The sequence below is a fragment of the Podarcis tiliguerta genome (genome assembly GCF_965153285.1).
Source record: "Podarcis tiliguerta genome assembly, chromosome: 6".
Lineage (NCBI taxonomy): Eukaryota > Metazoa > Chordata > Lepidosauria > Squamata > Lacertidae > Podarcis > Podarcis tiliguerta.
In genome coordinates this window covers 94,287,890-94,312,660 of record NC_139539.1, presented here as the reverse complement: position 1 = coordinate 94,312,660, position 24,771 = coordinate 94,287,890, and the positions used below count along the sequence as shown (strand labels likewise).

Genomic DNA, 24,771 nt, shown 5'->3' with positions numbered 1-24,771 from the left:
AATTAACGACATAGGTCTACTCTGAGTAAAAGTTAGTTGACTAAAACCCCATGTTTTTTTTTACGCACTCTTCCCCCCCCAGCTCATCCCTCCCCCTCCTCGCCCCGCTTTTCCCGACCTCCTCCTTCGCCTCCGCGCTTCCTCCGCGCCGCAGCGCAGCAGCGGATGCCGTCGCCATAGCAACGGCGCGGGACTCTCCGAGGCCGGAACTTCCGCGCGGCAGCTCGCCGTTCCCGAACGGACACCTAACAGGACCGGGCGGCTTCCGGCCGGTGGTGCACCCGGGTTTGGGGCGGGGGGGGCGCGGGGGCGGGGTGTGTGCGCTGCGTGCGCGGCTCCTACCGGCAGTTTCCGGGACCAGCAGGAGCTGCGGGAGCCGCTGCGGTGCCGAAAGAAGCCGGGAAGGAGCCTTCGAAAGGCCGCCCCGCCCCCCGCCGCTCCTGCGAGGTCGGTTCTCGAGGCAGCCGGGGCGGAGGAGGGGGCGGGGGGGGGGGACGCGAAAGGGAGGCGCCTACAAGAGCCCCTCAGGCCAAAGGTGCGCCGGTCCCGGGGCCTGCTCCCTTCCAGCCGGGTGCTTCCCCCGTCAACCCGTCTGCCGGGCACGGAGGCAGCAGCTCCCTTCGCCTCGCTCCCGGCCCCTGGCATGCAGCGGGGTATACTGCCTCCGACCGTGGAGGCTCCATTTAGCTGTCGCCGTTGATGGACCCCCTGCCCTCCATGGATCTTGCTTGTTTGTTTAGTCATCCCGCAGACTCGCTCCCGGGCCAGAGGGGGGAAGGTGAATGGACCCTGGAATATGTCAGGTGGTTTGAGGTGGAGAAAATGGAGTTTGGGTGACCAAGCTGGAAGATGGACTTGCAGCGGGTGAGGGCGGGGATACAGTGCGGCTGCATCGGACCAAGGAGGCGCTGAGTACCAGGGAGGCTTTAGTCCATGGGATTTATTTAGTTACTTTGTTTTTTGGCCTTCGAGGATGCATCAGTTTGGATCCTGGGCTTTTTGAAGATTTGCCTCCTCTGACAGCTTCCCAAACTTCTGCAGTGATTGGCTGCATAATCCTTTACATGCCTACTCAAAACTAAGTTCCGTTGAATCAAATGGGTCTTGCTTCCAGAAATCAGTGGATGGGATTGCTACTTTAGATGGCCTGCACATGTCAGTCTCTTTGGGAATCTGAGATTCACTCGGTTGGTGGCCAGTTTCAGCATCCCATGGAGGTTATCTGGAATTTGGAATGTGGAATTTACAGCCTGCAGGCCAATCTTGTCCCACTGGGGGGTCCAGTGAGGAGGTCATTTCCCCCAGACCAAGCCCACCCACTATCAGCTGACATCACTGCTGATGCAAGGAGAGAACAGAGGTTAATTCTACATTGGCGGCATACCCTATTCCCAATAGGGAACAGGACCACACAACCTAGGCAGCAAGATTTAGTCCCTGCTTTTCAGCCTTTTTAAACCAATGGTATTGATTATTTAAAGGCAGAGCATTGAGAGACTTACATACCTGTGCAAGGGATTTTAACAGGTGGATGGGACAACCTACCTGTTAGTCTTGTGATACCCTAATCACATGTGATTTACTGGTGGGTGACCCCAACCACCTGTCAAGTTTGTCTTTGAGGCCCAATCCTAATCAGGATCTGTCCCTAGCCCAATTTTTGGGAAACCTTGATTTTCTGAAAAAGTGCTAGAATTCTATTCTGCAGGTGCTGTTTTGGTATACAATAGGTAAAACATTTCAAATTCTTAGGTGTTGTAATCTAACTTAGGAACCTTTGTGGTCATTATTTTTATTATTATTATTTTTTGTGCAGTCCTGTTGATCTCAATGGATAAAATGACTAGAAGGCAGGGATTCTTGATTATTCAGGGCTTGTGAATTACCTCAACTTCATAGCAAGGTGAGTGACTGTAAACATGGTTCGTTCACCAATTTTCTTTTTTTCTTTTAATATGAGTTATGATAGCTGAAGTGCTTTTTAATGTTTTAAAAACCATAATTGGACATGGTACTTTTACTTTGGATACAGTAATGGATAAGTATAAAGTTCTGTTTCAGTTAGACTCTGCCCTGATGTTCTGACTACTAGATAAGGAGAGTACTGTATATAAATTTTTAAAATCCTTTTTCTAATAACTGTTTCATTGTACTTTTATATTGACAATAGTATGGCATATAACAGCCAAATTCTTGTAAAATAGACCCCTTGGGGATACATGTGAAGGAATGGGGCTGTCCTGAACTGCCTGTGTCTTCCGTGGGGCTGCAAGTGTGGTGGCCTTGTGTTTGGAGTATCAGACTGACTCCTAGGAGAGCAGGGTTCAAATCCCCATTGCGTCATGGAGTTTTCTGGGTGACCTTAGTTTAGGGGTGGCCTATCTGGTTTGCCGCATGAGGCAAAATGGGAATGTGCCACCTTCACATGTGGCACCCGCACCCCCTTGCTGCCCCTGCCAAAGCCTTGCTCACCAGGGGTGCACAGTTGTGATTGCAGTGAGGTCTTACAAGAGCCCTTGCAAGAGGGTGCAGAGGCCTCCGGAGACTCTTAGTAATCTCGCCAGAAGCCACCGCAGCCCCTTCTCCTCACTTCTCAGCCTCAGTCTGCCTCATGGACAGACCAGCTCTGCCTTAGACCATTCACCATCTCAGCCTACCTCACCACCTCAGCCTACCTCAAGGGTTGTTCTGAGGATAAAATTTGGAGGGGGAAAGCGTGCCTGCTATATTGAGCTCCTTGGAGGAAAGGTGAAATATAAATGTAAATATCAGGAATAACTTTCTGAGGGCAAGAGCTGTAAGATAGCGGAATGGACTCCCTCAGAAGGTGGTGGACGCTCCTTCATTGGAGGTTTTAAAGCAGAGGTTGGGTGGCCACCTGTCAGGGATGCTTTAGCTGAGGTTCCTGCATTGCAGGGGTTTCGACTAGATGACCCTTGGGACCCCTTCCAGCTCTTTGATTTTATAGTTCTATGTTGTGTATATTATGGGAATGTTTATTTTACTTTTATGCCTTCCTACATCTGGCAAGGCGGTGCACATTTTCACATCCTACTTTAAACCATAGTTAAGCTTAACCTTAGTTTAAAAGTGAAATCGCACTGCGCTAGCGCAGGGGGAAAAGATTCTCCCTGACTCCTGCTGCACTATGGAAACTAAGACATGGCTTGCCTTAGTGTTTTGTCAAAAGCTGTGTTCATGGTTTGCCTCTTCCAAATAAACCATGAGCTGTAAGCAAAAAACAAACCTTGCTTACAGCTTGGAACCAAACTTGCAGCAAGATAAACCAGGAGCCTGGGCTTGAACCATGGCTTAGTTTCCTGCAGTGCAGCAGCAGAGGAATGAAGCAACCACAGACTTCTCCTTGCATACCAGCACACGGTGCATTCACCTTTAAATCGCAGTCAAGCTTAACTGTTTGAAGTGACATGCGAACCAGGCCAATATGGATAACAAATGGAAGTAAAATATTAGGCAAGCTTGGTAATTTGAACATCTTAAAGAAGAATTGCCTGAGAAAATTCTAATTCGTTTTTTTAAAAAAAAATCTGCATTAATGAAGGCAGGTTAGAAATGTAAGAAATCGTAATTGTGTCCCTGGTCTGTGTATTTAGGAAAGGAGACCTCTGTTTCCTCTCCTCCCCCGTGTGCCTCCAAAAACTTCTCTGGAGGGTCTCTGGGGAGCTAGAGGGGACAGAAGAGGAAACTCCATTGCACACTTTGGAACTCTTGCAATGTTGGAACTGCAGCATTGGATACAGCATGAAGAGTTAAGTTATACTCTTAGTAAACCTATTGCAGCAAATAGATTTAAGTTGGTCATGGCTAACCTAAGTCAACTGATTTCATTGGATTTACTCTATGCCCTGATTATACTACTCATAGATTACAGATCAGTAGAGTGGATTGTCACACACTGTTTCATTCTTTTCTTTAGCACTGGCACAGAAGTGTAGGTTGAAGACTTCTCTTGGCAGTGCATGGACGGAAAGCCAATGCGCAGGTAAGATACGGAAAGAGAAATTATCGTAGGTTAAATTCAGACATTAAATCAAATCATGGTTTATACTAATCACAGAGTAGAATGCAAACCATGTTTAAGTTATGTATACACAGAGACAAGAATGATTTAGACTTTCTTCTCATTTTCTTTCTGCTCAGTAAACCTGTTTCTGTGGTGCAATTGCCTCTTGAGATGGGAATGATAATTATAACTACAATGGTACCTCCGGTTGTGGACGGGATCTGTTCCGGAGGTCCAGTCGGATCCCGAGGTTTCCGCAAACTGAGGTCCCTGTTCTGCGCACACATACGGCACGATAGAGCGCTAGTGCACATGTGCATGCGGCGAAACCCGGAAATATACTTCCAGGTTTGCCGTGTGTATATCCTGAAGGATACGTAACAAGAGGGGCACGTAAGTAGAGGTACCACTGTATTCATTAATTCAGATTTCACAGCACACCATAGTTAACACAAATAACTAGGTTTTGGTGTGCGGACTGAGTCAGTGCTTGGCAATACTTGCTGTTAACAATTTTTAAATCGCAAAACTCAGCGGGTGGTGGTGAAGCTAAGAGTTGCATTAACTACAGTGGTACCTCTGGATGCGAACGGGATCTGTTCCGGAGCCCCGTTCGTATCCTGAGTAGAACGTAACACGCGACTGAGCGTGCACGGGTTGCATTTCGCAGCTTCCGCGCATGCGCGGAACAGGACTTTTCTTCTCTTTCCCTGCCCACCGCTCTGTGCCCCCCCAAATTGCCCATTAGTATCACTGGTATTTTCCTTTTCCAGGTGTGCCAGTAATCGAGCAGGCGAAACAGGAATGGATGTAACGAGCCGCTGCACTCTCGGAGATCCCAACAAGCTCCCGGAAGGAGTGCCACAGCCTGCTCGCATGCCTTACATCTCAGACAAGCACCCCCGGCAAACCCTGGAGGTCATAAACCTGTTGCGGAAGCACCGGGAGCTGTGCGATGTGGTGTTGGTTGTGGGGGCCAAGAAGATCTATGCCCACCGGGTGATCCTCTCAGCTTGCAGCCCTTACTTCCGAGCAATGTTCACAGGGGAGCTTGCAGAGAGCCGGCAAACTGAGGTGGTAATAAGAGATATTGATGAAAGGGCCATGGAGCTTCTGATTGACTTTGCGTACACATCCCAAATCACGGTGGAAGAGGGCAACGTTCAGACGTTATTGCCAGCTGCCTGCCTCCTCCAGCTAGCTGAGATCCAAGAGGCCTGCTGTGAGTTCCTGAAGAGACAGTTGGATCCTTCCAATTGCCTTGGCATCCGAGCATTTGCTGATACCCACTCCTGCAGAGAACTTCTGAGAATTGCTGACAAATTCACCCAACATAACTTTCAAGAGGTAAGTGGTCCATTTGCCTCTAAGGCCTGGTCTACACAAACAAAGGAATCTATACCACTTCTGAGCACTCCTCGGCATTTTTTCCTGAACTTTTCCCTGCAGTTAGAAAATCACCAAAACAGGGAAAGAGTTGGTCCTAGATCCTTGCTTCTTGATAAGTAAGGGTTGTTTTTTTAATATAAAAAAATAATAATATGTGGAAGCATTCCAAATTGGAATCGTCTATATACAGGCTGGAGTTCAGTCCATGAGTCTATCTTGCATCATGTGTGTCTTAACTTTGTCTTTGAGTAAATACATTAATTTGTGCACTTTCTTCATATTTTTCAAAGCAATTAACTGGCTGTCATCTTTGATGGGGCCTCATTGATGATAGAAACACAGAAAAACTTTGATATGACTGCTCATAACATAATTTCGTGTGTGGTGCAATATGGCCTAGATTTTCCTGCACCATAAAATCTCTGTCTACCAAAATTCTTCCCTTGCATATATAGATCAAGCTTGAAGCATATTTGCAAGCCTTCCCACATTATGATAAACCTCTTTCCCCTTTCTGATCAATGTTAATCCATAAATCAGCAAGCAAGGATGGCCTTAGAGTAGCAGGAATGCACTTTCACTGAGAACGGTTACAGATTATCACTGTCTTTGGAGCATCATTTGAAAAATAAGACTTTATAGCCACCTTGCTCAAAAATGGCAATTAGACATTCCATTTTGGCAACTGTAACCTTGGTTTAAGGAGCCATTTGTCCCCTAGCTTGTATATCTGAGTTTCTAATACTGCTTGCTGTGATACTACATAAGTGGTGCATGGATTAGACATAGGTTGCTTTCCCCAGCAGGGTTCAGGGTAAGCAAATGTATGATGTAAGATGTTAAAACTCTCGACCAAAAAGCAAAACCCAGCCTGCATCTGCTTGAATTAGCCCACTGGTGCAGGACAACCTGTTCAGATGTAGCACTGGTATGCACACCTGTGCCATACCAAACTGAATCCATCCTATAATCATCCCATCAGGTGTCAGTTTCCTCCTCCTCTGTGCAGGGACAAGTAGGTAGGGGAAACAGGGTGTATATCAAGCTACTGGTGGTCTGTATTTGGTTTGATGGCTCACAACTAGTATATGGGAAATACTTCTCAATGATAGATATTGAAATAATTACAGACAGTCATTATTATTATTAATTTATTAATTTATTAATTAAAATTTGTGTACTGCCCTTCATCCAAAGATCACAGGGTGGTTCACAAGATAAAAATACTAAATGAGAATACAAAATACATGATAAAACAAAAACAAAAACAAATTGCATTGTAAATATCCCACAAGCTTTTTCATGTAATTTTTGTCTGCTTGGCAATCTAAGCCTTCATTTTCAAATGCATTTGTCAGTGTTTTCCCAGTGACTTTGTGTTGTTTTTTTAAATACCAAATTATATCAATATTTTCCCCCAGTTGCCATTTACTGTTTGGTCAAGCCATAATGGTATGTTTAAAAACAAAAGTAATATTTGTGGTCACACCAATATTTCCCCCATCCATGATATTTTCAGATGTGTCCATTGACTTTACTCATTTTTTACTTCCCGTAATAAGTTATCATGATTATGCTTTTAAAAGCTTCCAAATTCTGCGATATCCACATTATGAGATATTTACTCAGAATGTCTTTCTGTGATATTTCATATTGTTCTATTATTTTTTCTTTCACAGGTTTATTCATATTAAAACCCATTCATTCAATTTTTATAATATTAATTTTATATCCTGAGCGCTTACTAAATCCTCTGATCAAGTATAACAATTTCTTGGATGCTTGCTTAGAGTCTTTTACAAGTGCTACCACATCATCTGCATATAAGTTAAATTCTTGGCCTGTTGTTATCCCTTTAACTGTTCTGTTAGATGTCAAAGCTTCAAACAGTGCTATTTTTCTGGAAAAATATGTGCCAGAACTCATCATGAATACCTCCCTTGTTCTCTTATAATGGCAATGGCACCACCTGAGAGGTGCTGGCTGAAAAAAGCTCTGGCTTCAGATATAAGATTAACCAATACTGCAAATGATAGGGGGGGGGACCATATTGTGGAGTTTACGTGAGCAAGAAATTGGATTGTCTATTATCAGATCACTTGGCTGTCTCCATGGCATCCTTTAGTGTACTTGCGTTGCTTGATCTAGAACTGTTCTCATAATTGCATTGGAGGAGTGTTCTGGTGAAAGAAAAGGCTGTTTCCGAGGTATGATCTATAGCTAATTTGGCCCTTCACATGCTAGGTTATAGCTGTTGTTTCTCTTTCCTCCCTTTTCTAGAGGTTATCAAAAACGAGCTTGCATGTTTTAAGCCAGGGGTCAGCAACCTAAGGCCCATGGGCCAGAAGCGGCCCGCGGAGGTCGTTTGACTGGCCCATGAGCTGTCCCCCCCTAAATTAGCGCAGTGCAGCACACGGACTCGCTTCCACGGCACCGGAAATCACATCTGCACACATGCAGACACTGGAAATCGTGGGCACGCACACACGCCGCCAGAAATCATGGGTGCACACATGCAGACGTCGAAAATTGCACGTGCGCGATCCAGCCCACGGAGAGATTTCCGCGGGACCGATCTGGCCCAGACAAGATAAACCTTGCTGACTCCTGTTTTAAGCATTAGGTTTCTCTTGTTTTAGCTGTTTGGGTTGACGCTGGACCTGCATAACTTGTGACCCACCAAGCCTGAGCATAGCCAAGCAGTCACAATATTTGGCCCAAGCAGACAGTAAAAGCAATAGACTGACCAATTCCATGGTGAACTGTATGTGGATTGGTGGCTCATAAGATATGCAGGCCTCATAGAATCAATTTTGTGATTTCCCTAAGACTCAAGTGACTATAGAAATTTCCTAAAGTTCAGTTTGATAGGCTTCAAGGGGCTTGTCCAGTCAATGTTCTTTCCTCTGTTTCAAATGTGAGAGTCTCTCTGATTCTTCTCGTATCTTCTGAGAAACTTGCTTCCTCCCAGAGCCTAGAACAAATTTATTAACTTGTTTGCAGCATGTCAGAGGCTTGTAATTCATGCTAGCTAAGTCCTTGGCAGTTTTTAGGAGTCTCTGGTTCCCTCTGAAGTGCATCTGCACTCTTGGCCTCTGTGTGTATTTTTAGAGAAAGTGAGCAGAACAGGGGTGGGATCAAATAAGCCCACCCCCTTGTCCTGAGATGCTCTTGTATTCTGCCTCAAGCCTAGGTCAAGAAGGCTTTTTCAGATTTATCTGCAAAACAGTTAGTAATTTTATCCGATACTTTTTGTTCTGGCTTTTGTCTGTATTACAGGTGCAGCTGCTTTAATAGCTAAGATTCCTCATTCATGTGTATAACCCTCCTATCCACCCCTGAATATGGTTTCTGTTGATTTACAAAATGGGTAATGGAAGGCATAAATAACTTGGTACATTATTATTATCAACCGCCTTTTAGGGTTGGTTGTTGTTATTTCCAGATTACAGATAAGAAAACTGAGGCTGCAATGATGTTTGGCCCAAGACAAGTCTGAAGCTCATAGCTGGCAAGGATTTGAAATGAAGCCTTCTGTATTCAAAGCAGCTCAGTCTGTCTACTGGCCCAGCCTAGCCTAACCTGTATTGTTATTTAAAAGGTATCCAGTATGTTGCTTTCTGAGGCTTGTAAAATGCTTGTACCAAAATACTGAGAAGCAGAAAGTTCCCCAGTTTCATTGGTGAACAGGACTTTGCACCTGCAGTTCATAATGCTTGCTGGTTGCTTGAAGAGCTTTCCATAACTCTTTATTCTTACATCTCTGTGCAGGTGATGGAAAGTGAGGAGTTCATGCTGCTTCCAGCCAATCAGCTAATTGACATCATATCCAGTGATGAACTGAATGTCCGGAGTGAAGAGCAGGTCTTCAATGCAGTGATGGCCTGGGTGAAATATAGCATTCAGGAGAGGCGACCTCAGCTCCCCCAGGTGACCTTTGGGTTACAGGACTTTTCTTCCACAAGGACATGCATGCTGATGGGACTTTGCCAGGACCTACTGGCATTCATTTACTTATAGCATTATCAATCATCCATGACAACATTAGCAAAAAAGACAGGTTGTTGCACCAAAGACCTTACAGGGAGGGAGGAGAGGGGAGAAATATCAGTTCCCACTTTAGCCTTTTACTTACGGAGCCATAAGAAAAACACAGACTTGTTCCTGCCTTCCAATATTCTGGTCAATGAGTGAAAATGCATTAGGAAGGAGCACTTGTCACTTATATCTCTCTCAGATTGTATCAAAAGCAAATGTATACTTTATTAGAGCTATTTATTGGCTGTTACATAACATTCAGGTTCAGAAGCAGCATCCCATAAGATGCCAATTGCTGGGGTGTAGCAATGGGAGGCAACTATTGCCTCCAAGGTGATTTTGGGCTTCCCAGGAGGACCTACTGGCAGCTGTGGGAAACAGGATGCTGGGCTAGATGCCATGTGTGAGCTTTGGCTGGCTTGAAAGTGCAGAACCCTGCTGAAGTCAACCCTTTTGCAACAAAGGCTCCTACCTTGGAGGTTTTTAAGCAGAGGTTGGATGGCCATCTGGCATGGATGCTTTAGCTGAGATTCCTGCATTGCAGGGGGTTGGACTAGATGGCCCTTGGGTCCCTTCCAACTCTACAATTCTATGATTCTACGAAAGGCAGGAAGTCATCAGGGGCGAGGGACTGACCCCTTCTCAAAAACAGAAAGTGCCTTCACAGACCCAAAGGTGAGGCCCTTTCCCAACTGTTCTCAAGGGGAGAATAACACAGTTCTGCATTAATTTGTCTAATCTCATTTTAAAGGCATGTAAACTAGTGGTCATCACCATTACTTGTAGTTAGTCCTCTAAATTGATCATGCATTGTGTAAATAAGTGCTTTATTCTGTCTATTCTGAATCTACTTGCAACACATCATGATTTCAACACATCAGCCAGCAAAAGAGAATCTAACACTGGTTTTGAAGCAGCTTTACAAACCAAAGCTTCTGCTAACTATAGCTTGATGTGATGACAAGCCATGGTTACGGCATCACATCATTTACAGAGGCTGCTGTACCATAGAGACAGGAGTGGACTTGGAAGCTGAGTGAGAAGGTGTTCTAAATAAAGCTGAGCAACAACTTTCTCTGCAGAGAACTTTTGGGTTGAATAATTTGTGGACGGGATTGAGGGGGCAAATAGTGCCAAAACCACCTCCCTGACTCACCCCCGCTTCCAGGCACCATCTGTTTTGCAGCAACACTCCTGCCAGCCATTGTGCTAGATAGCATTTATTTCCCTCATTTCATAGCAGTGCTCAGAAATTGTAGAAAGCTACCAAGATGTGCTGAATCATCATCTAGTTTGTCCACTGTGAATAGGGTGGCAAAGTTGGGATGCCATTTCAGCTCAGCCCTAGGGTTTAGAAGCCCAAACCATGTTTGGCATGATGAGTGAATGGAGCATGTTGGTTTTTTACATCTGATAACGTGATCTTGACAGAAAGCATTCCCATAACTTCTGGCATATGCTGGGCACTCATCAGCAGTGTGGTGCCCCATCCCACGTCTGATCCACTGTCCTTGATTTGCAGGTGTTGCAACATGTGCGCCTGCCACTGCTCAGCCCAAAGTTCCTGGTAGGCACCGTTGGTTCTGACCCGCTCATTAAAAGTGATGAAGAATGCAGGTAAGTGGCCACAGTACATCTACATTTTGAAAGCCAAAAAGTCTTTGTCCGTGAGATCTTCTGTCAGAACTCGTCCTTTGGAAGCTTGACTATTTTTGTGTGTCAGACTGCCATGTTAAAAATATAACTATCGGAAAATGGAATGTTTAAAGTGCCCGTCTAGGACCTGAAATTAGGATGCAGCATACAGTGGTCAGGGGATAAAAATAGGTAATGGCAGTATCTTCTGTTGGCAAAAAGGAGGTGCATTAATATTTCATTCAGTTGCGCAAATTTATTTAATAAAAATATCACTTTCCTTCTCTGTGGCTCACACAACAAAAGCTGATTCTAGTAGATCCCTTGAGGGGTGCAAGAGTCCACCCTATCTTATTTTCCACTCCTGACAAAATTATGTCACTTCAAATGTTGGATTATCTTATAACTTTCCTGCTGCCTTTCTTTCTAGCATGAAACTAATTGTGTTTCTGCTCTGCATATGGGCATTATATCAGACTGTAGCAGTAGCCCATAGGGATGATGGGAGTTGTAGTTCAACAATATCTGGAGGGCAACACATCCCCCATCCCTACTATCATGTAAAATGCTTTCTTTCTAAAATGACCAGTTTATTACAAAGTTAGACTTTCTTCCCATTAAATATATCTTCTGTCACAAGCAACTTTTGTTGGGGTGGGGTTGAGAGATTCTGAGCAGCACAAACTTCTGTGAGCCCAGTATATAAAAGGATTATTATTCAGCTGTACTGTTGACAAATTAAACTGGTACAGCATGATTTGTGGAATCTTTACTGTAAAGTAAATCCCTCCAAGATCAATAACATTTTGCCAGTGCAGGATTGCAGCTTCCATCAGGCATAGGGAACCTTTGTGGCCTAATGGACCAGATCTTTATCTCCCTCACCCTGGCTGCCCAACTTTGACAGCTGGGTGAGACCACCGACCTGTCAGTGATCTGATGTCTTGTGATTGATAGATGGATTGTCCCTCCCAACTGTCAGAGTTGGCCCTCGGCCGGGGGGGGGGGCAAACTGCCCAAGCACATCATCTAAGGCAGGTGGATTGATTCCTGCTTTCTGTAGTGTTTTGGCATGGCAGATGGTTCCTCCTGGGAATTCCCTGGCTCACCTGAACCAAGCAGGGTTGAATTCCCCATTCAGTACTGGATCTGTATCTCTACCCAATGTCAGATATGACGTCAGGTGTGAGCCAGGTGTACGGGGTTTGGGTAGGTTGACTAATCAAACATTTTTAGCATGGCCTGATAAGTGAACATGCCATGGGGGTGATGTTTGTTTTTTCAAGAAAATTGCATTGCTAAATCCTGACAAGTCAATCCACTTAGTTTGCAGAATGTTGCGACTCACCTTCCACTTTTAAACATGGCTGCTAATGTTAATTGTGTTGCTGCTTTTCAGCAGAGTTTTCAAAATGTGTAGGATAAGACATCAAAATGTTACATTAAACTGTGTTTGGGTTTTGATTATATAACAAATTACAAATTGTGCCTTGTTTTGGAGCAGTAGTTTTTGGTAATTTGCAAAATGATTGGATCACAGTAAAAATACTGTATGGCCTTTCCCGTGCAGGGACCTTGTGGATGAAGCTAAGAACTATTTGCTATTGCCCCAAGAGCGACCACTGATGCAGGGACCAAGAACTCGACCACGCAAGCCTATCCGCTGTGGGGAAGTACTCTTTGCAGGTACGTATGTATGACTGTAGACTTGGTCAGGGAGGCGGGGCATACCATTTTTGGTCAACAGTATAGCAAGGCAGAGAGGGCTTTGTTCCAGGCAACAGGATCTCTGACAGTTGTAGTGGGCCACCTTTGACTTGGAGGGATAATTGACTTATCTAAATGTGTGTGACCTAAAACTTCAGTATAAATGTATATGTGGTGAAATCCAGGCTGAGCAGAAGTAATGTGTTGGAGAGCGAGGTTTGGAAGAGAGATTCCTACTCTCCAGTGGGGGGTTAGGCACAGTGATGATTGCTCCAAGCACATGAAAACTTGGTTAGTTTGCATCTGCCTTATCCACCATTAAACAAATGTTCCACATGAAAATACTCAGGCTAGAATGAATCATAGATCCTTAGATTTCCAAATAAGTGCATGTTTTACTCAGAGTTTCCAGAAGTTTCAGCAAACAAGTCTCCATCTGCTGGCAGTAAAATAAAGATGAAAAATGGTTCCAAACATCTCAAAAAGCAAAGGACTTGGTTTCCTTACTCTTTGGGTTAGCAAAGATGCAGGCTATAAAGTTGCCCTTTTAGATAGATTCAGTTCACTTGCAGATTCAGGCCACATGGCTTCTTCCTTGTTCCAAGAAGCAGAAAGTGAAAAATGGGAGGGAGGAAACAAAAGGCTCCAGGGAGCCTTCTAAACTCTCCCCCCCCTCAACTCCACCCCAACTGGCAACCTGAGTTCAGGTTAACCCTTTCATTGACCCAGAGCAGAGGACGCACACAAAAATAAAAAAATTAAAAGTAAGAGCAAAGCAAAGAAATGTAGTAAAAGAAACAAGAAGATGAAAATAATAAAGGAATGAAAAAAAGAAAAGAAGTAAATGAAAAGGGTTTCCGATTCTCCATCTGTCAGTTATATATACAAACTTAATTACAAACTTATTACGAACTTAATTCCTTCTGGAGGTCCATTCTTAAGTCGAAACTGTTCTTAACATGAGGCGCGCTTTCACTAATGGCACCTCCTGTTGCCGACGCGCGACTTCAGCTCGCATTCCGGGGCAAAGTTCACAACTGGGAGCGTCTACTTCCGGGTTAGTGGAGCTCGTAACCCAAAGCGTTCTCAAGGAGGACGGTACGTAACACAAGGTTCCACTGTATTACACAACAACTCCAGTGTTAAGAAGCAATTTACTCACATTGGTCTCTTTGCTGTGGCCATATATTAAAACAGTAATCCATAGTTATTTATTTATTGTATATTCATTAATTCACACCCAGTTTCATATCTTCCATTCCCATTTCCTGTTGGTCATGATTTTCCATCCTAATTTAGAAAAAAGGTCCTTCCATTTCCTCTTCCTCCATTCTTTTCCCTCTAAGTCCATTCCAAATTTTACACAGGATCCTTTCTTTCTCATCTCTCTCTGGCAGTTCAGAATATTTCTCAGAATATGTCCATGGTTTCATTCCACTCCTCCAACATCATAACTCCACTGTTTGAGTGTTTCACTCTTCCAGTACCTGTGTAGAGATCCCCTCCATTTCACCACCTACTGCCTCCTACTACCATTCCACTCTCCTATTCTGGCAGTCCTCCATCAATATTATTCTCCAGAGGTTCTGTGTCTTCTTTAGCCTCATGTTTCTCAGGTCCATTTTCATTCACCATTTTATGCAGGTCAGCTGTGAGCTCTTTCAGTTGCTCATCCAGTAGTTGCTGCACAATGACAACAGTCGGTGTCCAACCGTATTTTTCCATTACTGAGTGTTCTTGGTCTTACTAACAACTCACTTTCCTGAAGACCTTACAGTCCGTGCTCTAAGTCAAAGCCCCCTGGCTGCTTATCAGAGCGCATTCTTTTCTCACAGTAGCATAATTATGTTAATTAGTTTCACTTTGCAACCAGCACTTTCAGCAGAGGGACCGAGGGTTAAAAATCAAATACAGTAAAGATTTCTAACAGTTGGAATACCTCTTAGCTATTTAAAATATATCTTAAAGGTAAAGGGACCCCTGACCATTAGGTCCAATCGTGGCCGACTCTGGAGTTGCGGCGCTCATCTCGCTTTATTGGCCGAGGGAGCCGGCGTACAGCTTCTGGGTCATGTGGCCAGCATGACTAAGCTGTTTCTGGCGAACCAGAGCAGCGCACGGAAACGCCGTTTACCTTCCCGCCGGAGCGGTACCTATTTATCTACTTGCACTTTGATGTGCTTTCGAACTGCTAGGTGGGCAGGAGCTGGGACTGAGCAACGGGAGTTCACCCTGTCATGGGGATTCGAACTGCCAACCTTCTGATCAGCAAGCCCTAGGCTCTGTGGTTTGTTTTGCTTTCAGCCTTTTAATTATTGTCTCTTCTTAAGCCAGCAGTGGGTCACATTCCAGATGTATATTTTAACTGGTAGACAGATAACCTGAGTCACAATTTATAATAGTCTCACAAATAATATTTAAAAAGGGAAGTTTAGCCAACCTTATGTCCCTTAAGACTGTTATGTGGTGTTTGGGCAAGAATGCGATTTCATCCACTCTCAGTCATTCACCCCCATCCAAGTCCCTCAAAAACTTCTCAGTCGCTTAGCATGGAAAGCAGCCTTTCAGAGTGTCGGAGGTTAATCCCTGTTATTTCTGTTTTCCCAGAGATAATGTGATAACCAAGTTTTATGGCTTTGCTGTCATTACTTGCCACATAATTGTCTCTGCCCATGGTGTGTTGACAACAGATGTCTAGTCCAGCATTTTTCTTCCCCAGAAGCTCATATTAATGTTAATATAATTATGTATTTTAATTATATTCTGTCATTCCATTGCATTCTCTCCAACAACTTTCAGTGGGTGGCTGGTGCAGCGGGGATGCAATTTCCAGTGTTGAGCGCTACGACCCTCAAACAAATGAGTGGCGGATGGTGGCTTCCATGAGCAAAAGGCGTTGTGGGGTTGGAGTCAGTGTCTTGGATGACCTTCTGTACGCAGTGGGAGGCCATGATGGTTCTTCCTATCTTAACAGTGTGGAAAGGTAAGTTCTTGTCAAACATACTTTTCTGGTTCTCTGGAGCTTAACTGCTTGCTCTGATTATAGCAATGGATGTTGAATCGGGTTCCATGCAAACTGCTATTCCATCTCTCATTTATTTATTTTCTTGGAACAAGAAAGATAGCTTATTCCAAACATTTCAAACCACAATGCAAACTAGAGACTACTACTCTAACTGTAACCTAATACTTCTGCAACAGTGTGAGAACCATTCCCCACCACAAGTTGTAACCTTTGCACAATACAGTGGTACCTCGCAAGACGAATGCCTCGCAAGAAGAAAAACTCGCAAGACGAAAGAGTTTTTCGTTTTCTGGGTTGCTTCGCAAGATGAATTTCCCTATGGGCTTGCTTCGCAACACGAAAACGTCTTGCGCCTTTTTTTTAAAACCGTCAATGCATTCCTATGGGAAACCGTCAATGCACAGTGGTGCTTCGCAAGACGAAAAAATTCACAAGACGAAAAAACTCGCAAAACAAATTAATTTCGTCTTGCGAGGCACCACTGTATATCTAAAAAAAGATTGACCAAGATCCAAATACTTTCCTAAACAAGCATTTTTTAAAAAGTTTATCTGTACGCATGGTACACTATGCACACCTGTTTGCAGTGGTTCTGGTATCTGGCTCATCATTTGGATCTCTGAGGACATTGCTTTTTTCTTTTAAGGTTTCCAAGTCTGATTGTCATGGAGATTTCTTAGGTTAGAAACTGCACAAACACACACACACACACACACACACACACACGGCAGGGATTCACTTTTTCTGGCCCCCTCTCTCTTATCTAACTTGGATATCAGCCCCTTTCCCCATTAGTGGTGGTGAATTGTAGCCGGACTATGAAGGAGCACATAATTCTTTCATTCCGGCTTTAGGCTGAGGGGAAGGAGACTAAGCAGCACCTAGTTTCCCTCCCTCTCTTCCCCAGACTCAGCTTCCAGGTGCACAGCTGAACTGTGGGGAAACTCTCCTTGTCCATGCGCAGGGCCGGGTTCCAGCTGGGTTTTTGTGCCTATAGACATGGACAAGTCTTTTTTTAAAAAAATAATATTTATTAAAAGTTTAATAGCTACAGAAGAAAGAAAGAAGAGAAAAGGTACAATGAAAAAGAGAAAAATAGAAATAGAAAAAACAATTAAAAATACATAAAACAACAACAACATAAACAACATAAAACAATTAAAAATACATAAAACACCTCCACCCCACTAAAAAAAGAACAAAAACATTTAAAAAGCCTTCCATTTTTTCACAATTCTATCCTTTAATGACTTATTTCCTCGACTTCCTCCCACCTCCCTTTTTTGTATTCCAGGTAATAATTAAGTCAGCAAATTCTTTCCATCTTTCACTGCTTCATTTTAACCTTATCTTCCCATCAACATCTTGGACAAGGACAAGTCAGCCACGTGCTGCATGCATCCACAACTGTTTTTAGATTTTTAGGGCGGTGCCTCTTTCGGCTTTCCCCCCGATTCTTCCCTCTTGTGCATTTTTACTAACACAGCATCAACCCTGTAGCCTAAACATCATAAGCAGAGGGACTGATGGCATGGTGCTCCTGATCCCATGTGATCTGAAACTTTGGAAAGGAGGTACTGCCTCTGGAAAGAGTACCCCATTCCATTAATTAATCTGTGTCCAGGTTATAATGTTTAGCCTCTACTGACATAGACCAATGAAAGGTCTTGAGGGAAGGGCAGTAAGTAATGAGAAAAAGCAAAAGGTTTAAGAAGTCCAGGTGAAATTAACATAAAGACCTGACATGTTTGCCTTTTCTAGATACGACCCAAAGACTAATCAGTGGAGCAGCGATGTAGCACCCACCAGCACCTGCAGAACCAGTGTCGGAGTGGCGGTTCTTGGTGGCTACCTGTACGCTGTGGGTGGACAGGATGGTGTCTCCTGTCTTAACATTGTTGAAAGGTATCTTTTTAAGGAGTTGGGAGTGGGGGGGGGGAGCACTCACACGCATTCCTATGCACACTGCCAGGAATCTTTTGCTACTGTTATAATGTGTGTCTGTTATGAACACGTCTTTGCCCTTAGCCTTATGCTCACAAAAAGGAATAAAGGAAAATTGGTTTAGTACATGAAACTAAAGTGACAGTATATGAATGCTGCTTTCAGACAGCAGAGTTAAAGTATAAGAAGGCATCAACTCACAGAGCATGCACAGCATGATCTACAGAGAAAAAAGGATCCCTATCTATCCCAAAAAGCTTAGAGACAGTGAATGTGACAATTTTGCCACAGTACTCATGCTAAAAGTCAAGTGAGAAAGAAGAGGTAAGTAAGCAGAACCTCAGTTAGGGATCAAGAGAACTGTGCCTTTCGTTTGAAAATTACCATATTTTTCCGTCTATAAGACGACCCCTATTTTTTTTAACCCAAAATTTAAAAAATGCACTATGCACTTATCTGTGTATAAGACGACCTCTTTTTTAAAACTTCAAAAATTTAGGAAAAATATAGTCTTATACACGGGAAAATACGGTATGCTCTCCTCATCAGTAACCCATACTAGCAGGGCTACAGCGTCTCTCACCCATGCCTTAGTCCTTGGTCCAGTGAAGCAAAGGGTTGATTCCCAAAATTGTAGAGTGAAAACGGGTCCCTTGTTGGAGCTTTGAGAGCAACCTAAGCATTTAAAATCTGGGGTTTAAGTACTCTTTTGAGTCCGGAGGATTTTCTGGTTTTTTAGATGAGTAATTAGACAGAGTTGTTCCACCTGGCCTTTGGCTCAGAATCAGTTTGATTCCCTCCCCCTCTTTCTTTTTCCTTTCTCCTCCTATGAAGAGATTGCTCCCTAATTGTTTTAATGTTGTAACTTAATTCTTTTAAATTGTATTTTAATCAACTTGTTTTTATTATTGGTTGTTAGCCGCCCTGAGCCCTGAGTCTTGGCTGGGGAGGGCGGGGTATAAATTATTATTATTATTATTATTATTATTATTAATTGTCATAATACCTCCCCCCCATTGTTTAGTTTCCATAAGTTCCTGTCTGTTCGTTATTTTGTTTACCTTGCCCAGTTTATAGTTGAAAGGACATGGCCCTCTTGACAAATGAGTAACTGCTTACCTACATATAAGTTTCCCAAATCCTGGTTTATCTTTGGTAGAATATTCTGTTGTCTATATGGTATGGAACCCATTCTGTTTTCAGGAGGTGATAATTGAGTTTGCTAGTCTTTATTTTAAGTATTAAGAGGTCAGGCTATTTACCAATGCCTTCTAAGACACATTTAAGATAAAGACTAGTACCAGGGTCAAGATACTTGATTGGTATTGGTGGAATTGGTCAGACTTGGTGAGAGAGATGCTTTTGTGTTTTGTTTGAGGTATGACCCAAAGGAGAACAAATGGACTCGCGTGGCTTCCATGAGTACAAGGCGCCTTGGGGTGGCTGTGGCTGTGCTAGGGGGCTTCCTTTATGCTGTTGGAGGCTCTGATGGGACCTCACCTCTGAACACAGGTATCTCCATGCAAGAGCCATTAATTTACCCTCCAGGTGCTTCTGAGGAACTCTGACACGACTCATTTGAAGGTTTTCCTGAGAAAATGAAAGGGCTGGTCGTAATAGAGTTCAGCTCTGGGTGGTTTGTTTGTTTTTTACCAAATTGTCACATTTTGCTAATTTTATATTGAGGAGATATGCATATGTCTCCATCTGATAGGCAATTTCCCAAGACAAATATTTGAGAACTGTTTAAATCCTAGACTTTCAATTTTCTCATGTAGGATAGCAGTGGCTACTCACCATTATAACTGAATAGCCATTGAAGTTGAGTAGCTGAATTTTCTCCATGTTCAGGGGCAGTATACTTCAGATTTCCAGCTTCTGGGAGAAAAAGGTGGGGGCTGCTTTTGGGTTTCCTGGAAACATCTGGCTAGCCAGGATCATAGAATCATAGAGTTGAATGGGACCCCGATGATCAACTAGTCCAACCCCCTGCAATGCAGGAATATGCAGCTGTCCCATATGGGGATCAAACCTGCAACCTTGGTGATGTCAGCACCGTGCTCTAACCAACTGAGCTATCCAGGCAATATCAGAAACACGATAGCACAGCTGATGGGCCCTTGGTCTGATGCAACAGAAGAAATAGAAATGAGAACGAGCAATGGCTTCCACTGGTGTTTGGCTTTTCTTTTCTTGTGGCTGTGTTCTTGTGCCCTTGATCCATGTATGCAAATCTTCCACAGTGGAGCGCTACAACCCTCAGGAGAACCGTTGGCACACAATAGCACCCATGGGCACTCGGCGTAAGCACCTAGGTTGTGCGGTATACCAAGACATGATCTATGCTGTGGGAGGCAGAGATGATACGACTGAACTTAGCAGTGCTGAGCGATACAACCCCAGAACGAACCAGTGGTCTCCTGTGGTAGCCATGACGTCACGCCGTAGCGGGGTAAGCTGGGGTTGATTGGGCTGCTGTTCCTGCTCAGCTTGAATTCTTTAGACCAGAGGTGGCTAACCTGAGCTCTGGATCCAGTCTGCTAAGCTACAGGAAGTGGCCTACCAGCTACTGCAGCTTTTATCTTCCATTTTGAGCAGGAAATATAGCTCTCTGTTCTTTAGAAAGCAATCAGAGTGCTTTAGGATCTCTAAAGAGCAGACAAGAGGGACCTTTTCTCTCCAACCTCTACACCGGGGTGCCCAAACTTTTTTCAAAGAGGACCAGATTTGATGAAGTGAACACACGTGAGGGCTGACCAAAGAGTTGTTGAGCTTTTTTAAAGGATTTTATCCCGGGACATATACTGCCACGGGAGCCAGATTAAGTCAACTGGCGGGCTGGATTAGGCCCCTGAAACGGACTTTGGACATGCCTGCTCTACACTAAGAAGCACAATGCTAAGATTGGAGATGAGCCCTCTGACAGCTCTTTAGATCCTCCAGGATAGAAGGCATTTCCAGGCCCACCCCCCTCCAGTGCTGGAAATGCTAAGGCTGGGTGGGTGTGATAGGGAGAATGCTGCATGCTTGCATGCAAACCTTGGTTACACCTGTCACTAATATGTGGCCATCAGAGGAAGACTGACCATCAGTGCTGCTCTTAGGCTGAAAAGAAAATTCAGACTTGGAGTGAAGCAGTACAATTCTGTCAACTCTGGATGTAGACAGTATGTGCATTGAGATATATAGCCTGACCAATGAACTAGTTAAACTACTTACCTCTTATCCATATTCTTCTTCTCAGTTGCTCTTCCACCAATGGAAAAATGTAAATTGTGTACTTGACCCCACTGAATATCGTTCTGCAGAAGTCCCTGTGTTTAGAACACTAGACTGTATTGCAACATTCCAACTTACACAAATCACTTACTTGGTCATTATCTAGGTTGGCCTCGCAGTTGTGAATGGACAGCTAATGGCCGTAGGAGGCTTTGATGGCACAACATACTTGAAGACTATTGAAGTGTTTGACCCAGATGCCAACACATGGAGGTAAAGAAGTTTAAAGATCATAATTAGGATGCGTTTTGTTTTTCAAACAATACTATTCAGAAACAATGCCAACCCTTGCTTTGGCATTAAATGATAGAATTTCAGTTCATGCCAGTGGGGTGTAGTGGTTAAGAACAGTGGACTCATAATCTGGTGAACCAGGTTCGCTTCCCCACTCCTCCACATGCAGCTGCTGGGTGACCTTGGGCCAGTCACACTTCTCTGGAGCCTCTCAGCCCCGCTCACCACACAGAGTGTTTGTTGTGGGGGAGGAAGGGAAAGGAGATTGTTAGCCGCTTTGAGACTCCTTAGGATAGTGATAAAGCGGGGTATCAAATCCAAACTCTTTTCTTCCTCCTCCTGTAGTGCACTTTGATTCCCTCCCAATTCTACAGAAAACCTTAGTTTCTGCTTTAAAGTTGGAATCATTTCAGACTATGGTTTGCCCAGAAGCCAGAATTGAAAGACACAATCAAGGGCAGGATTCAACTAACGCCCCACCAAAGAAAGTCTGTAAAGTGGGACTTTCCCCCTCTCTTCCCCCTGTGGGCTTCCATTGGCTCTAGGGGTGTGTCTCAAAATCCAGAGCAAGATTGTTGACAGAGCGATTTGGTTGCATTATGCTGAATTCCATACTTACCTGGCAGGGGAGACACCTTGATCATTATGCTGAATTCCTCCCAAAATATGGCTTCCAGTGTGGGCTTGAGGACAAACTCCAGCTTGTCACAAAATGAAAGGGGGAAGGGAACAGACACGTCTGAGTCTTGCTCACATAATATGAAAGCATGGTTTGATTTGGTGGTTGAACCAGCCTTTTTATTGAGACCATGTACAGATTCCTATCAACCCTAGGCATCAAAATAATCTCAAGACCTTTTTCTTTGGTCTCTTCATATTTTGCTGGCCTATATCCCACTATTTAGTAACAAGCATGCCAGCTAATGATTCTTCTCATATGGCAATTTCTCTCTCCCAATACAGTCATTTGGAGACCATCCATGTTGACTATTATAAATTTGATTCTTGCACTTCTGTAAGAATAGGGGTTAAATCAGAGTAACAAAGTGTTTCTTTTCTTTGCAGACTGTATGGAGGAATGAACTATCGTCGGCTTGGAGGTGGAGTGGGAGTTATAAAAATGACACACTGTGAATCCCATATATGGTAGAAAGCCAATGGGAGAAATCTCTCTCACTCTGAGTTCATTCCTATTGAAGCTGGTCAGCTTGGTGACTGCTGAGCTCTCTGAGGCTCTAGTAAAATTGAGATCACATTTATATTATTCGCTGGTGCCTCTTTCTATGGGACTATAATGGATGTTGCAAGCATTTCCCCCCTCCTCTACTAGTTACAGAAGACCAGACCAAGCAACCCCAGGAATATACCTGGAACACATAGTTTTCATTGTCTTTGTCTCCCCATTCTAATTTTACAATCTTAATGAAGAAACTGGAATGTAACGTTATTCTAAGCAATGAAGACCTCAAGCTGTATATGAGTTCCATCAAAGACAGGAGCCTATTGAGAGGCAGACAGTGCATCTGCATAGACAAATGTTTCTCTGAAACATCATTGGCCTTGTTTAAAGAGGTCAACTCATACAGGGCCCATATGCTCCATTTAAACAAATTAGTTGCATAAGAGCCCATTCATTTCAACAGGGCTTTGGCAGAAAATGCTGCTGCTTGAATTTTACACTGCATTGGGGAAAATTCTATCTATGCTGAAACCTGTTCCATTTCATTTCTACCATATTGTTGATATTATGGTAATGTGGTTTCTCCCCAAGTAAAATTCTGATGCAGCTTTCTAAATGAAGCTGTTTGTAAGCTTTGGCCTAGTTAAAATCTTTGGAAGCCAAGGGCTAGCCAACAAAAGGTCGCTGGCACTGTGGGTCAAGTAAGAACAAAGAATTAAAAAAATAAGAATACAGTAGTGGAACAAGGAATAGACACATAATAATTTGAGCAATCTACCCGGAAGTTCTCCAGCACAAGCCCCACTGAAGTCAGTGTGGAGCACAGCAGAATTTGTGCGCTGCTTCTGTTCATTTCTGTACAGGTTGTGGAGGAGAATGTCTTGGTAGATAGTCTCCCTTTGTATAGACTTTATGCTCTAGTTGCATCTGTTTTGTATTTCTCACTGTTAGTGCACTAGTAATGTTAACTAGTGTGACTTAAGTACACATACAAGCCTGATTTGGATTAAAGAACAGAGTACTGTATCAGAAATAGGATACCTATTTTATCTCCTAGTAATAATTTGTACTTCAGAGCCACACACTGACCGTTAGTGAAATGGTATCTACATCTATCTATAATGATGCCTGTCTTGTCACTTTTGAAAGACATGCTTAGAATTATAAGCATTTTGAATTTGTCTAAGCTGCCATCTTTATCCTTAAAGCATAGTTCTATCTAAAAACTCAGCTGTCACGGCTGTAGCTAAATTAGTGGGCTGTAGGGCAAGGATGGGAAACCTATGTCACTGCAGTTCTTGGTTCTAGGCAACCCCAGCAAACATGGCCAGTGATGGCTGGAGCTAAAGAACAGTTATGTATAACTTGTGTCCTATTCTTGTGGTGCCAAGGAAGCAGCAGAAAGGAAAGCTGATTGCAGCATTGGGTGATGTGAGGTGAGTTGCAAGGAATGCCAATGAAATTAAGTTTTACTGACATTTCCTTTAAGAAGTAGCTTTATTTGTAAACTTCAACATCTTCAATGTCTTTGGGTGGGTGGGGGAACTTAACACAAGTGGATTTTCAAGAAAGGGGAAAACCCTTCTTGGCCTGAGAGATGGCATTCTTGTGTTTACATTTTGAACATTTGCACCTTTACAAAGAAAAAGTATTCTGTAAACAATTGTTTACATATCATTTGTGCTTTTTCTAGCATGAGTTGATTTGTATAAATAGTGTTACCTTAATAAAATCATTTGGTGTGTTTTCTCATGACTTAACTGAAAGAGCAGAAGTTGCTGGTTTATAAACTTACTTTATAGCTCCCAACTCAAACCCTTTGGGCTAGTAAATTGAAAACAGTGAGCAAAATACCTCTGTATAGCCTTAATATAGAGGAAGCCCACAATATGTTGTATATACTCGAATCCACTGCTCACCTTTTTTGGCCAAATTACGTCGCAAAAATTAAGTTGCACATTAGATTTGATGACACATTTACATTCACCAAATACTTTTTTAGGGTTTCAAGGTGCACTTTAGATTTGAGTAAATACGGTCCATGGGGGTTACATTCTGAAGATCATGTCCAAAGCCCAAATCATGTCTAGCCAAACCACATTGGGCTCAGTGGCGGGTGGGCTTGCCAAAGTATATTTTTTGCCCAGCACATAAAAGCTGAATGCACACCAGTTGTGGGCTTACTGTAGTATCAATTTCATGTGCAGCTGAAGAACTTAAGAGCCTGCTAGATCAGGGGTGTATGGGAAATCTACAAGCAGGATCCTAACACAAGAGCACTCTACCTGCGGTTTCCAGCAACTACCTCCAACCATG

The 24,771-nt window shown here is 43.5% G+C and overlaps 2 protein-coding genes across 6 annotated transcripts in view; one reads left to right on the top strand and one right to left on the bottom strand.

Annotated features, from left to right (window-relative positions):
* Positions 1–256, bottom strand: part of ANKRD45 (ankyrin repeat domain 45) — a 29,171-nt gene extending 28,915 nt beyond the window's left edge. For all 3 annotated transcript variants that reach the window (XM_083446377.1, XM_083446375.1, XM_083446376.1), the window contains exon 1: positions 119–256. In XM_083446377.1, coding sequence (XP_083302503.1) covers positions 119–178 — 60 coding nt within the window. In that variant the 5' untranslated portion in view covers positions 179–256. The remainder of the gene's footprint in view (positions 1–118) is intronic.
* KLHL20 (kelch like family member 20) lies at positions 230–24,221 on the top strand. Of its 3 annotated transcripts, XM_083446343.1 has the most exons (14): positions 364–571; positions 615–778; positions 1,817–1,903; positions 3,938–4,003; positions 4,798–5,371; positions 9,185–9,343; positions 10,974–11,068; positions 12,657–12,772; positions 15,593–15,776; positions 17,580–17,723; positions 19,141–19,274; positions 20,006–20,214; positions 21,148–21,254; positions 22,341–24,221. In XM_083446343.1, exons 4-14 carry the CDS (start codon positions 3,981–3,983, stop codon positions 22,423–22,425), a joined length of 1,830 nt encoding a protein of 609 aa, XP_083302469.1. In that variant the 5' UTR covers positions 364–571; positions 615–778; positions 1,817–1,903; positions 3,938–3,980; the 3' UTR covers positions 22,426–24,221. The 3 variants fall into 3 exon arrangements, with proteins under 3 accessions (XP_083302468.1, XP_083302469.1, XP_083302470.1); XM_083446342.1 differs by lacking the exon at positions 615–778 and having other exon boundaries at positions 230–447; XM_083446344.1 differs by lacking the exons at positions 364–571; positions 615–778; positions 17,580–17,723.
* Positions 24,222–24,771: the final 550 nt, after the last annotated feature.

What these genes read in the sequence shown, in the direction of transcription:
- KLHL20 (XM_083446342.1), top strand. Translation starts at nt 3,981, where the DNA reads ATGGACGGAAAGCCAATGCGCAG. An exon ending in AAAAGTGATGAAGAATGCAG is followed by an intron (nt 11,069 to 12,656) that starts GTAAGTGGCCAC and finishes TTTCCCGTGCAG; the next exon opens with GGACCTTGTGGATGAAGCTA. An exon ending in CCAGATGCCAACACATGGAG is followed by an intron (nt 21,255 to 22,340) that starts GTAAAGAAGTTT and finishes TTTTCTTTGCAG; the next exon opens with ACTGTATGGAGGAATGAACT.